The sequence below is a fragment of the Melanaphis sacchari genome, unplaced genomic scaffold (assembly GCF_002803265.2).
Source record: "Melanaphis sacchari strain LSU unplaced genomic scaffold, SCAv2.0 Contig243_pilon_pilon, whole genome shotgun sequence".
NCBI lineage: Eukaryota > Metazoa > Arthropoda > Insecta > Hemiptera > Aphididae > Melanaphis > Melanaphis sacchari.
The window spans coordinates 10,062-23,189 of NW_020271118.1; the positions used below are offsets into that span (position 1 = coordinate 10,062).

Genomic DNA, 13,128 nt, shown 5'->3' on the forward strand with positions numbered 1-13,128 from the left:
ATTATCGCAATTATTCGCAATAAAAACGTGTTGACTTCGAACCCGCGATTCATGCTGCAATTAAGAAAATGTTTCCTCATATTCCTGTATTTGGCTGTCGTTTTTATCTGGGCCAAAGCTGGTGGAGAAAAATACAGAGTTTGGGTTTGAGCACTGAATACCGAAAATTTGACTCATCGATAAGTATCTTTCTGAGATCGTTATTTGGATTGCCATTTTTACCTCCTAACGCAGTTAGTGATTCGTTCGTATTCGATTTTGTTTCGATTAAACCTGATGATGCCAGAGTCACTAAGTTCTGTGATTATTTGCTGGATACATATATTTCAGAGAGTGCTCTTTTTCCACCATCTATTTGGGCTGAATATTCACCTTGTGTATCCCGCACCACAAACAATTGCGAGTCATTTCATTCGAAATTCAACAGTTATTTTTATACTTCAAAACCAAACATATTTCAATTCACAGAAGCTGTAAAAGCAGTGCAAACTGAAATTTATATCAAAATGCGGAGTACATTGCCAAAATCAAAAATAACATTGGAGAGAGAACAGTTTTTAAATGATAAAATGATGCTTTGGAAAAGTCGAAACATAGATCGACACCAGTTTGTGTGTCAGGTGTCGTCTAAGTTTTTACCAGCCTATTTCAAATCTAAAAAATAATAATTAAAATAATAAATAATTTAAATACTAATTACACATAACATATATTATAATTATACTCTTAAATTTATTAAAATACTTATATGACTGTCATATTTATACATAAATGGCATATACTGTAAATGGAGTTTTTTTTTGCTCCGTATATTAATAATAAATAAATAAGGCTGTTTTGCCGGATTTTACATTTTTAAACATGCCAGCAAAACTGCCAGTCCTAAGCCTGGAGAAAATGTGAAGGAAAATGTTACTGCCACCTATATCATAGTTACAGGTAGTAGGACGGAATTCAGACATAGTTGCTCCGCCTCCGGGACGGAATTCGGTCTTCAGTTATGGAACCATAGGGGGCCCGGGACGGAATTCAGTACCAGCCCAGAATTTGTATCATTTGTGGGAACGTCGATGGTTTTGAAGGAGTTTCTTTGCACAGGTAATTGTATTGTCATACCCGCATGATATATATATGATATAACGTCACTTTATTATTGTTCCAGCCGTATGTTAATAGTATGTTGTTTACATTAGGTTTCCAGCGAACGATGAATTTAGACGTTTGTGGAGATTATTCGTTGAGAACAATGGGGTGAATGTGCAACTGATCGTAAACTCCTCGAAACTGTGTTCAAGGCATTTTGTGCCTGGTCTTGACTACAGAGAAACCCGTGATCGTCGTCGTTTGTTTAACAGAGCAGTGCCCTCTTTAGTAAGTGATATATAAAAAATTATGTATTTATAACAAAACGTAAATGATAAACACCACATAACACCTTAAATACCCTACTGTTCTATGATAACTGCTGCTTATGTTTATACATACACATCAGCATAAACAATACTTACCATTTCGGCAACTTATTGATTTAATACATTTTACTAATAATATTGTTGTAAACAAAGAACTGCATATCATCATGTATCATTTTTATTTATTATTTCAATTGAAATACATAATATATTATTATATATGTATGCTGTTGTCCTTAAAGATAATTTTCGTACATACAACCACATTAACTTTAAATTAATTATCAGATACACAACAATTATATTATTTCATTTTAATAACTATATATGTTACTCAGACTTTGTCATTCATTAGTTATATCTGAACTCATGGTAATACCAATATGTACAATGTTTTAATATTGACATTTTTTGCTTATATGCTTTCATTGTATGTATGTATGTATGTATTATTATTTTATATTAATAATATATAATAATGTCACACTCATTCCTGTAACTCTATTATATGTGTGCATACTTCAATTACTCTCATTAATATTATTATATAACTGTGCTATCATACTCAATTCCAATTTAAACATGACATATGTTGTTACAAAAAAAAAAGTGGCACCCACCAACTAAGCTTATTCATTTTTTAATTATTTCATTGATGATGATTCATTACATTCTTATTTTATTGTTATTATAATATATATTATATATCAGTGTTGGGAAGGAACGCGTTCCTTTTATAGGAACGAAGCTCGGAACGCATTCCATTTAAAATATAAGAACGAGGAACGAGAACGAGTTCCTATTTTGAAGGAACTGGAACGAAAATTTCCGTTCCTCAAATAATGAAAAAAAAAAATATAAATATATTTATTTTTAACACGTTGAGTGCCACAGTATATTTTATGAAGCGCATATAGAGTGTTTCCGCGCCAAAACTGAGCCGCGACGCCGTCGGGCGACTACGTGTCGTTGGTTCCGCGCGCCATGGACCAATAAACGAAATATGAACCTAGCGGATTATTATTGAAATGGTGACAATAAGCGAATCACTCTGATAAAGTAGACGCCCATAGAAAAAAGATTAAATAGAAAGGCAACTGCTGAACAAAGTATTGATACAATGAACGACACCAGCGCTCCCGTCGTTTGTCTCAATAACTATACTATCGATAGCACTAGAAAATCGATAGCACTAGAAAATCGATAGTACTAGATTATCAATAGTTCGCAATCGATTATTGTTTTTACTTTTTTTATTCACATTTGAAACTGAAACAAAGTATTGAATTGCAAAATAATAGTATAATAAATATATTTATTAAAAACATTTTCAGAAATTACATTTTAGATATAATATAGGTAATACAAAGTTACAAATAATTTACATTTTAGTTACAATTAAGCATAATATAACAATAACAATATTAACATACTACAAAGCTACAAATAATTTACATTTTGACGAAGTAAAACTTTCTTTTTCTTAGAATATTTATTATTGTACAAAATAGCAGATTGTTTAATTGGATCCAATGTATTTGATTTTTCTCCTTTGCTTAAAATTCTATTGATATTATTAATATAACTGTACGTTAAAAGTTTACAAGCAGTTTTAAGGAACATATTACTTAAATCATGATTTGAACATTTAAAATTTTCTATAGGTGCACATTTTGAAATTTTTTTTTTTTTTTTTTTTTAAATAAACCATTTATTACATTTTATAATCACAAACATACAATTACAATGGTTTATCTACTTCCTGTAAGCAAAGCTTGAGTTGGAAGTAGAGAGTTATGAGTTATGAATTTGTTGTTGTAATGATAATTAATATTGTTTATCTATATATACTAATGAAAACAGATTTAAAAAAGTACAAATAAAGAGAAAAAAAAAAGAAAAAAAAAGAAAAGAGAAATATTAAATATAAGTACAACAATTTTTTTAAACAACTTAATACACTGATCATATATACTATATACATAGAGTACCTAATATAATATACAAAGTTTACAATTATTTTAAAGCTCATGTAACAATGTTTCACTTATATATCTATTTACATTAATTTTAGTATTTGTTCTTAAGTATTTTTTTACATTAAAGTTTAAGGCGTTGAATAATTTTGGTCCCAGATAGTCGATGAATTTTTGGCCTATATTTTTTTTAGGATAATTAATCTTAATATCATAAGCTATGGTTTCACGCTTATTTCTTATATCATTCGGCGGAGAATATTTTTTTAGAGTATGACATATAGCAAATTTTTTGTATAAGAGACTTAACGGTAAAACATTAAGTTCTACATAATTGTTCTTAGTGGACCCGGATTTATTTTTTTTGTTAAGACATGTACGAACTGCATTATTTTGTTGTGTATATAGTGGATTAAGTATACTATTTGTAGTACCACCCCATACAATTATTCCATACTGACATATGGACTGGTATAGTGACATGTATACAATTCTCATCGTGTCATTAGAAATTAATTTATTTAAGCTATATAATTTAAACGTAATCGTCCTTAGCCGAGTTATTATATTTAATACATGTATATTCCATTTCATATTGCAGTCAAACATCAAACCCAGATATTTTATTTTAGTCACTCTATTTATTGTGGAGTAGGTTGGAGTGTCTCTGTTATCATAGTTACAAACTTTGAGATGTTGTATTGTAAAATTTGATAAATTATAAATTGAAAAAGTCATAAAGAAAGTTTTATTATAGTTTATAGTTATTTTCTTATAGTTGATTTTTTGTATAAAACGGTTTAATTCATTAATTGCTTTCGTTTGTACTATTTCCCATGTTTTATCTGAAAATAGTAAGCACGTATCATCCGCATATGTAACTATTGAACCGTCAAGTTGCATATTACATATACTGTTTATATAAATTATAAATAGGACTGGACCAAGTACACTTCCTTGTGGCACCCCACAATTTATTGTATAATCATTACCTATTATTTCGTTAATCGTGACCATCTGTCTTCGATAACTCAAATAGCTTGAAAACCATTTTAAGCTTTCATTAACAATACCAAAACCAGGCATTAACTTTAGTAATTCATTATGATCAACGGTATCGAAAGCTTTCGCAAAGTCCAAAAAAACAGCTATTGTTTTTTTATTTTTATCTAGAGCATCATAAATATTTTTTGAGACCATATATAGCGCATCTGTAGTTCCTAATCCCGGTCTAAAACCATACTGATTTTTCGAAAGAAGTTTATTATTTTCTAAAAAGGCCATTAATCTTGACTTTACTATTTTTTCGAGAATCTTTGCTAAGTTATTGATCATCGATATTGGTCTGTAATTATTTACTAGTTTTTTATTCCCATTTTTAAAGATTGGTTTAACAATTGTTGTTTTGAACTGTGATGGAAATATTCCTTCTTTTAGGCTTTTGTTATAAATAAAAATTATTGGATTTAATATAAAACGTGATATACTTTTTATTAGTTTTACCGATATTTTGTCAATGCCTGTTGCCGTTTCATCTTTTAAATTATTAATTAACATAATTACTTCATCTTTATGAACCGGTTTAGTAAAAATGGTATCAAAGTTATTATCATTAGGACAAAGTACTTCTATCTCATGCGATTTAATAAATTTCTTAGACAATTGCGAGCCAATTGTAGTAAAATATTCATTAAATGCATTGCATGCTTTAATTGTTTCATTATTAACATCAATTATTTTATTATCAATTTCTAAACATTTTATAGTGTCTTTATTATTAGCCATGTTACCTACTACTTCATTAACTAGTTTCCATGTAGCTTTTGGATTAGACGATACCGAGTTAAATTTGTTTTTGTAGAAATGGATTTTGGCCTCACTTATTAGTGTATTAAGTTTATTCCTGTATGATTTATAATATTTAATTAATGCATTATTTAATGGGTGTCTTTTGATTTTAATCGAAAGTTCATTTTTTTTTTGTGTCGAACACAACAAGCCTGCAGTCATCCACTCTTTAATTCTTTTGTTTTTAGATACTATTTTTTTTTCACTCGTACATTTTTCAATAACGGAATTTAATTTATCATAAAAGTTTTTAACTGCAATATCAATATTAAATTCATTATAAACACATTCCCAAGTCTCCTTCTCCAGATAAAGATTAATTAAGCTGTAATTAATATGCTTTATTTTATTACTGTTTTGAGGTTCATATTTTAATAGCGGGATTGATGCAATAATTGGACAGTGGTCAGTTATGTCAATTTGAATAACACCTGATTGAGTATTATTCAATAACGTATCATAACTACATTTAAAAAATATATGATCAAGACAGGAGTGTGTTTTGTTTAATGGGAGTCTTGTGTATACATTAATTAATGAGCTGAAACCATTTAAAGATAGCATATCTAAATATTCATTGTTTACGTGTTCATTACCAATAATATTAATGTTAATATCTCCTATTATTAAGGTTCTGTCTTGTAGCGATTTATCGTTGTTTATTAAGTTATTAAGATATACCAAAAATTCACCACTATCCAGAGACGGTGACCTGTAAATACATAAAACATTAATTGGAACATTACATGATCTATCAACAATTTTTAAGTTTAATATATTAGCTACTTCATTACAATATTCATTGCAATCTACAGAGAGATTGTTTTTTATAAAAACAATAATACCATCATTTTTATTTCTTTTTATCTTACTAAAGAACATTTGGAAACCAGGCAAATTATAATTACAATTATTTACATCATGCCATGTTTCAGTTAGTACAATTACATCTACGCGATAAAAATTGACATAATTTTCAAAAAACAGCAATAACTGATCAAAATTAGCATTTATGCTTCTTATATTAATACAAAATATATTTAGTAAATTTTTTTCGTATAGACTAAAATTATTCACAAAATCCGATATAGATTTAAAGTACTTTGTTTTATAGCTTAAATATGAGTTAATTGAACTGAGAATATTCATGATTTTATTTTTATTATTATTATTATTTTATTTTATTTATTATTATTATTTTTTTTTCTTTTTTTCTTAAATTAAAATAGTAAGTTAAACAATTTTAAGTAAAGATTTTTCTTCATCTATTAAAATAACATTTGTAGTTTCCGATTTTTTAACGAAGATCTTAGAATCTTTGAACCAAGTAAATTTATAACCATACTCACGAGCCTTTGTTCTAGTTTTGTAGAAAAGATTTCTATTTGTGTGTGTTAATTGTTCATTGATGTATATATTTGCGTTATCCCATTTCTCACAAACTTGTTTTGTTGTTAGTTTTGATTTCCTTGCTTCATTGATAAGATTCCGTTTATTTTCTTTAGAATTAATATTAGCAACTATTTTTCTTATTTTGTTTTTATCACCCGAATAAACTCTAAAAGCATTTTGTACTGAAAGCTCAACTTTTAAGTTTGAAGCAATTTGCTTTATAGTTTCGACGCAATTTTCTTGCTTGTCCTCGGGAACTCCAATAATTTCAACATTACATTCAAGCGACTTCTGTTGTAGAATATTTATACGTTTATTAAGTAAATTTAATTCCTCTTTATTCTTTACATTTTGTTCTCTGACAATCTTATTTTCAGTTTGCAGTTCTCCCAAAGTAGATAAAATGTCCTTCATTTGATTTTTGAAACTTTCAAATTGTTCACTCATAAATTCAACGGATTCTACTAAACTCTCAATAGTAGAATTTGAGAAAGAGCTAGTCTTATGTTTGGTATCTTTATTATTTTTGCATTTAGAACAGTTCCATAATTCTTTTGACTCACTTTTCATTTTACGAAATATAGTTTCTCTAAGTCCTGCGCAGCCAAAGTGTAAGAATTCATTGCAATTTTTACATTTTAACTCGTCTCCCTTGTAGATTTCTTCGTTGCAAATTAAGCAGATCATTATACGCTCAAATTACGTTAGATTTATAAATACGAGAAACAAGCCGCTGATAAGCAACAGGTAACAACTATGAAGACATCGACCGCACTCGACGGATGTTTTATCTAAATTTATAAATACGAGAAACAATCCGCTGATAAGCAACAGGTAACAACTATGTAGACATCGACCGCACTCGACGGTGGTTAACGCATAAAATTAATGAGAGAAACTCATTTAAACCATTATTTTTAAATACAAATTTATGAAAATTTAAATTAAAAAGGCTGTATAATGAAACTATATAAATCTATGGTATCTTGATCAGGATATAATAAATTACAATCGATGTATTGGCGAGCCTGAATAATGAAATGTTCCTTTAGGATTTTCGGTGATGATAATTTTGAAATGCAAACTGTACAATTTTTTGTAATTTTTTTAATTTTTTTTATAATCCAGCCGCTGACGTATGCTCTACTGCCAGAGTTAATTAGACTTCCAGTTTGCTCTAATGTAGGGAATGTAGTCAAAGCATCATGTTGAGCAGAACAATTTTCTTCATCTTCATTTTCTTCATTTAAAGGGATTTCATTGAATAAAAAATCTTTCAAGTTGTCCAAAATGCCATCACTATCATCGTCTTCACAATTTGCACCAACAGAATGAGTAGAAGTAAAATTATTGATCACTAGAGATTTAAATGAAGAAATAAAATTTGCAGGTGTTGGGTTGATGTTCCTTAATCCGTGACTTCTAATTGATCCAAAAAAATTTTCAATGGGGTCTTGATTGAAATTTCTTAGAAGAAAGTATTTGAAACCTGCTTTTAGAAGTCGCTTACAAATTAGTTGAAGTCCTTGAATAGTAGTAATCCAGTTGGCAATTGATGGAATTTTTTTTCGTTGTTTCATACTTCATACTTCGTAGAACATCTAAAGCTTTACTCCAAAATACCCAGTGAGGAGAGGTCAATGTGACTGCGCTACGAAGATCCTTGCCAGGTGTTGGTTTTATGACATTTCCATTTGCACTATCGAACAGGTTGTCAACAAATAAGCACAACTGACCAGTGTCTGCAGCTTCACGATCAATACCTACAAAAAAATAAAAGCAATTTATATATACAATAAAATTAACAAAAAAAAGGTCGATTCTATAATATTTTGTTATTAACTCACTCGGTGTGCAATTGTTTGACATAACAGCAATCCTCTTCATTATTGCACCGACGCGTTGACTAAATACCTGCGCAGCATGTGACACTTTCATTTTCTTAATTTTCTCTTCATATACATGGGCATCAGTAAGTTTAGGTACTAGACGATCTCCTTCTGTGCTCTGATCTTTATCAAACTTATAGAACTGAGTTATGTGCTTCCAAGAAGCTTTTTTTTGGCTGTTGTCATAAATAAAATTTAGATCTTTTGTTATAAGGTTGTTTCTAAGACCTTTTAAAAGATGTGGAACATCAAAGAGAGGAATGATTTCCTTATCATTTATTTCAAAACCAAAAAGACTGTTTTCTTTTTCTTTCTTCATATATTTAGTGTTTGTTTCTTGACGCAATCTATTTATCGCAGCCACATTAGTAGGTGCTTGGTCACATACAGTAGAGATGACAGTAAGACCAGTTGATTGTACAGCTTCTATCACTTCTTTGATAATTTTGGCAAGCTTTAGACCATTCATGTTGCTGGTAGTGAGGTAAAATGCAACTGGCTGCTTAAATTTTTTCCTGATACCTCGAACCATGAACACAAGAGCTTTATCTGCGAATTTAGTTGAGCGATCACTTTGCCCAAGGTCTTCAAAGCCAATAACCTTACCGTTTGATTCATTAAATTGTAATGATGCAGAAATGGACACTTCATCAAAAATAACCGTGCAGAATCTATCGAGTTTGTTTTTCAATTTTTTTACGGACCCTTTTAAATGTTCAAAAATTTTTTTTGTTGATGCCTGTTTCAAAAGGTACCTTTTTCAACAGATCAGTGATTGACTTTCGTGAAGGTAGTGCGAACACTTTTGAAAGTGTCGAATATGCCTTCCCACTTTGTTTAAAAAGAGACAATGCAAACACCTTGTCATCAATCGTAAATCGTCTTCCTCGTGGTTTCTGGGGTTGCATCCGCATTTGGGATTCAATAAAATTTTGTGTAAACTGATTTAGTCCATTTAAAGAGTTTGATTTTGAGTTGATGTATGTATCGGCAATTTTAATTCTCTGTTTAGCATCTGAATATCGTTTCTTTAGTATTAAATTTTGATGTTTGTACACTCTCACAGAATTGTATAAAAGAGCTTTGCGAGGTGTCAATTGTGCTCTTCGTTGAATGTTAATGTCTTTTAATAAACTTTTACAGTTTTTTTTCATGCTAAACAGTATTCTTGGCAGCAAAGGAATATTTTGGTCATCGCCTTGAAAATGATAAAAAATAAGTAATTAAATAATGTTTTATTATAATATATAACTAGCTGACCCGGCCACGCGTTGCTGTGGCTAAATGTTCTTACACTTGATATTAAGCTGACAGTCTTAAACTTTTAAACGTTAATATCTAATTTTTTAAATTATAAATACTTTTAATTTTTCTATTTAATTTAACACCAATCGGTGCACAATGCTTTTGGTTAACCTGTCTTTAGCTAACACAAATAGATTCGACAGTTTCCCAACACGTGAACACGCAACATATAGTTGCCCATGAGAAAAACATGAATTTTCCAAATCTAAACCACAAATGGACATTGTTTGACCTTGAGATTTATTTATAGACATGGCGAAAGCTAAACGAATTGGAAACTGCAGCCTTTTGAAGGGTATGGTAGAATCTGATGGTATCATCGGAATACGTGGCAGCAGGACCACTTTTCCTTTAAACTTCCCAGACAAAATGGTTGCTTCAAGAATGTTTCCGGTAATCTTTTTGATGACCAAACGCGTACCGTTACATAATTGAGGTGGCTTCAAATTACGGAGGAGAATAATAGGGGAACCAATCTTTAATCGAAGATTATGTGGTGGCATTCCAGGGATATCTAATGAATTTAAAAATTCATTCGGAAAATTTACACTTTCATTTTCGTCAACAACAGTATCGATTGATTTAAATGACATCAGATCGCCTGGTAACAACTGTTGTATCTGGAAGTAATTTCGTCAACATCTACGTTTTTGGCTGCCAAAATCGCCCGTTGACTAAGCCATTCATGATTCAAATAATTATTCTGTATATCCGGGAAAACACTCTGAATCAAATCATTTTTATCCTGAACAACAGTGCAAAAATTGTCCGCGAAAGTAGAGCGAGGTATAACCGGTAAGGTCTGCCGGAAGTCACCAGACAAAAGTAAGATAGCACAACCGTAAAGTTTATTATTGCTGTTTTAATCTTGCATAGTTCTGTTTAGTGCTTCAAGTGAATATTTGTGTGCCTTTGTGCACTCATCCCAAATTATTATAGAACTCTTCCGCAACACTGCAGCTATTCCACTATTCTTTTTGATGTTACACATTGCATCTGGTTTATTATGAACGTCCAATGGCAGCTTGAATGTTGAATGTGCTGTTCGCCCACCATCCTAAAGTAGCCGCAATGCCTGACGATGCTACAGCTAATGCGATTTTTTGTTGCGACCGTATTTTGGCAAGAATCAACGATATTAAAAATGTCTTACCGGTTCCACCGGGTGCATCCAAGAAAAAAAAACCGCCTTGTTCAGCAGCAACAGCCAGCATAATCCGTTCATAAATAATTTTTTGTTCTGCTGTCAGTAATGATTCACTGTTCATGATAATTGTTGCTAAACTTCCATGGTCATATGTGTGTATCTTACGCAAAAATAATTTGGAATCATCAGAATTGCCAGTAAGAAGGGATAATAAAGGCTTCGGCGGAGCGGGTAGAGGTGACAGCACAACTTTTCCTGATGCGCAGCACATGCCGGCAGCTTCATTTCGAAATTTCAATGCCTGACAATATTGACATACTTTATCCATTCCACCGATAGCAATCATTGAATGCGCTGAGTAGTTAATATCTGGTGCATAATCAAAGGCAAGCCGAACGAATGATGCACGTGTTAATGAGCGGCTGATCCGTTGCCTTTGTCGATCTCTTTCTCGTACTGTAGCTATGTTTTGTTCTCGTGCCGCTCTCGTTCTCGTAATATTCTGTTGCAGACGTTCGTCACGCTGTTCTTGAGATTCTCGTGCACGACTTTCTGCAGTCCTAATTCTTTGAGCTGCATTTCTTGTTTCCATTTGTTCTGGTAATTGCTGAGCTCTTTCAACACGTTTGCGTCGTGACCCTTTGCTGCTTGCGTTGTTGAAGTTAGATTTTTTCGGTGGCATGTTATCATAGCACATAAATAAATAAATAAATAAATAAAATAAAATAAAATAAATTGAAATTATTGTGGCCATGGTAACGTAACTTTTATAATATTTTTTTTTTTCGATTTTTATCGATATTAATCGATTTCAAGCCCTGCTATTATCGATTTTTGTATAATTATTTATATTTTATTTTTATCTGCTAGAGGGTGCCACCGGTGTAACTCGGTTTTTGTCTCTAAATCTCTAACTCACAGGAGTTAGGTCCATACCCTATATCCTGTCTTTTAAGTTGGACCAAATTACACGCGGTGTAAAAAATTTCATCAGAATCGGTTAAGTGGTTTAGGAGTCCATTGAGGACAAACATTGTGACACGAGATTTATATATATTAGATTAACTGTCTACTTCTACCAGTATTAACATATAAGAAAGTAAGAATTGTAACATTACTTGGGAAACAAATGACTTTTTATCACAAAATATCATATTATTACTTTCAGTAGAATATTAACAAGATTTAAAATTTGAAATGATACGTTCAATTTCACTATATTATTACTTTGTATGAAAAGAACAAGTTTTTGATAGAAAAAAAAAAAACTATGTCTCCCCAAGTAAATAATCAGGATATGTTATACTTGATAGCAGCTAGGTATATAAACTCAATTTCAATTCTTAATAAATATACAAAATCACTTAATAGTTACCTTCGTTGACACTGATGTCCATGACAGAAGAAACGGCAGATACATTCATCACACATACTGTGTTTGCTGAGTCACTCTCATTGTCGACGTTGAACATCTCAATCATACCTGAAAGTTGAAACATAATATTAATAAGTAAAGTAAAATGAACAAACAATTTATAAATCAAACATCCATTAATACATTAATAAACACATGCAATAACTAAAGTTTCAAGCAATTTTTTTTTGACATGCTGCCTTATTTAACAAAAAACAGATACTCGAACATCACAATTTAGGTTGCTAGTACATAATATTTCTAAGACTACAATTTAACTTAGCAAACGTATAACTACATCATGCCATATTTATACATTAGATCAAAAACAAACCAATTATTGACATCAGCGCAAGAAGATTTGATATTTGGATATCAAATTTTCTAAATTAACTAATACAAATCAACCAATTAAAATTGAAATCAAAGATAAGTTAATTTACAAGTAGTTGATTTTATACAGATGTTGTTTACAATATATTGTGTGACCCACAAACAACATATATAATTTCTATGAAAAAGTATATTTCAGTTAGATATTAAATGATATAATAATATATGTAAAATAAAAATGAAAAATTGTTACTACCTGGTAAATTAATGTTGGCACAGCATTTGCATTCAGCTTATGTAATCAAACTTTTAAAACAAGGTTCAAAATGTTTGTCACACATGATAAGATTTATAAACATCATCAATAGTCTTGTTCAATAACTTATTGTTGCCAGACCTCTGTACCCAAATG

At 30.6% G+C, this 13,128-nt stretch overlaps 2 protein-coding genes across 2 annotated transcripts; one reads left to right on the plus strand and one right to left on the minus strand.

Annotated features, from left to right (window-relative positions):
- The first annotated feature begins 771 nt into the window (after positions 1-771).
- On the plus strand, positions 772-1,386 carry LOC112594869. Its single transcript, XM_025339879.1, has 3 exons — positions 772-783; positions 1,013-1,098; positions 1,194-1,386. The coding sequence occupies exons 1-3, from the start codon at positions 772-774 to the stop codon at positions 1,384-1,386; spliced, it is 291 nt and encodes a 96-aa protein (XP_025195664.1).
- An 8,507-nt stretch (positions 1,387-9,893) lies between these two features.
- On the minus strand, positions 9,894-10,415 carry LOC112594870 (ATP-dependent DNA helicase PIF1-like). Its single transcript, XM_025339880.1, has one exon. It carries the CDS (start codon positions 10,413-10,415, stop codon positions 9,894-9,896), a length of 522 nt encoding a protein of 173 aa, XP_025195665.1.
- Between the last annotated feature and the right edge of the window lie 2,713 nt (positions 10,416-13,128).

Bases quoted from the DNA above. Each gene is read 5' to 3' on its own strand.
- LOC112594869 (XM_025339879.1), top strand. The intron at 1,099-1,193 runs GTAATTGTATTG...TGTTTACATTAG, and splicing joins GAAGGAGTTTCTTTGCACAG to GTTTCCAGCGAACGATGAAT.
- LOC112594870 (XM_025339880.1), bottom strand. From the start codon at position 10,415: ATGTCATTTAAATCAATCGATACTGTTGTTGACGAAAATGAAAGTGTA.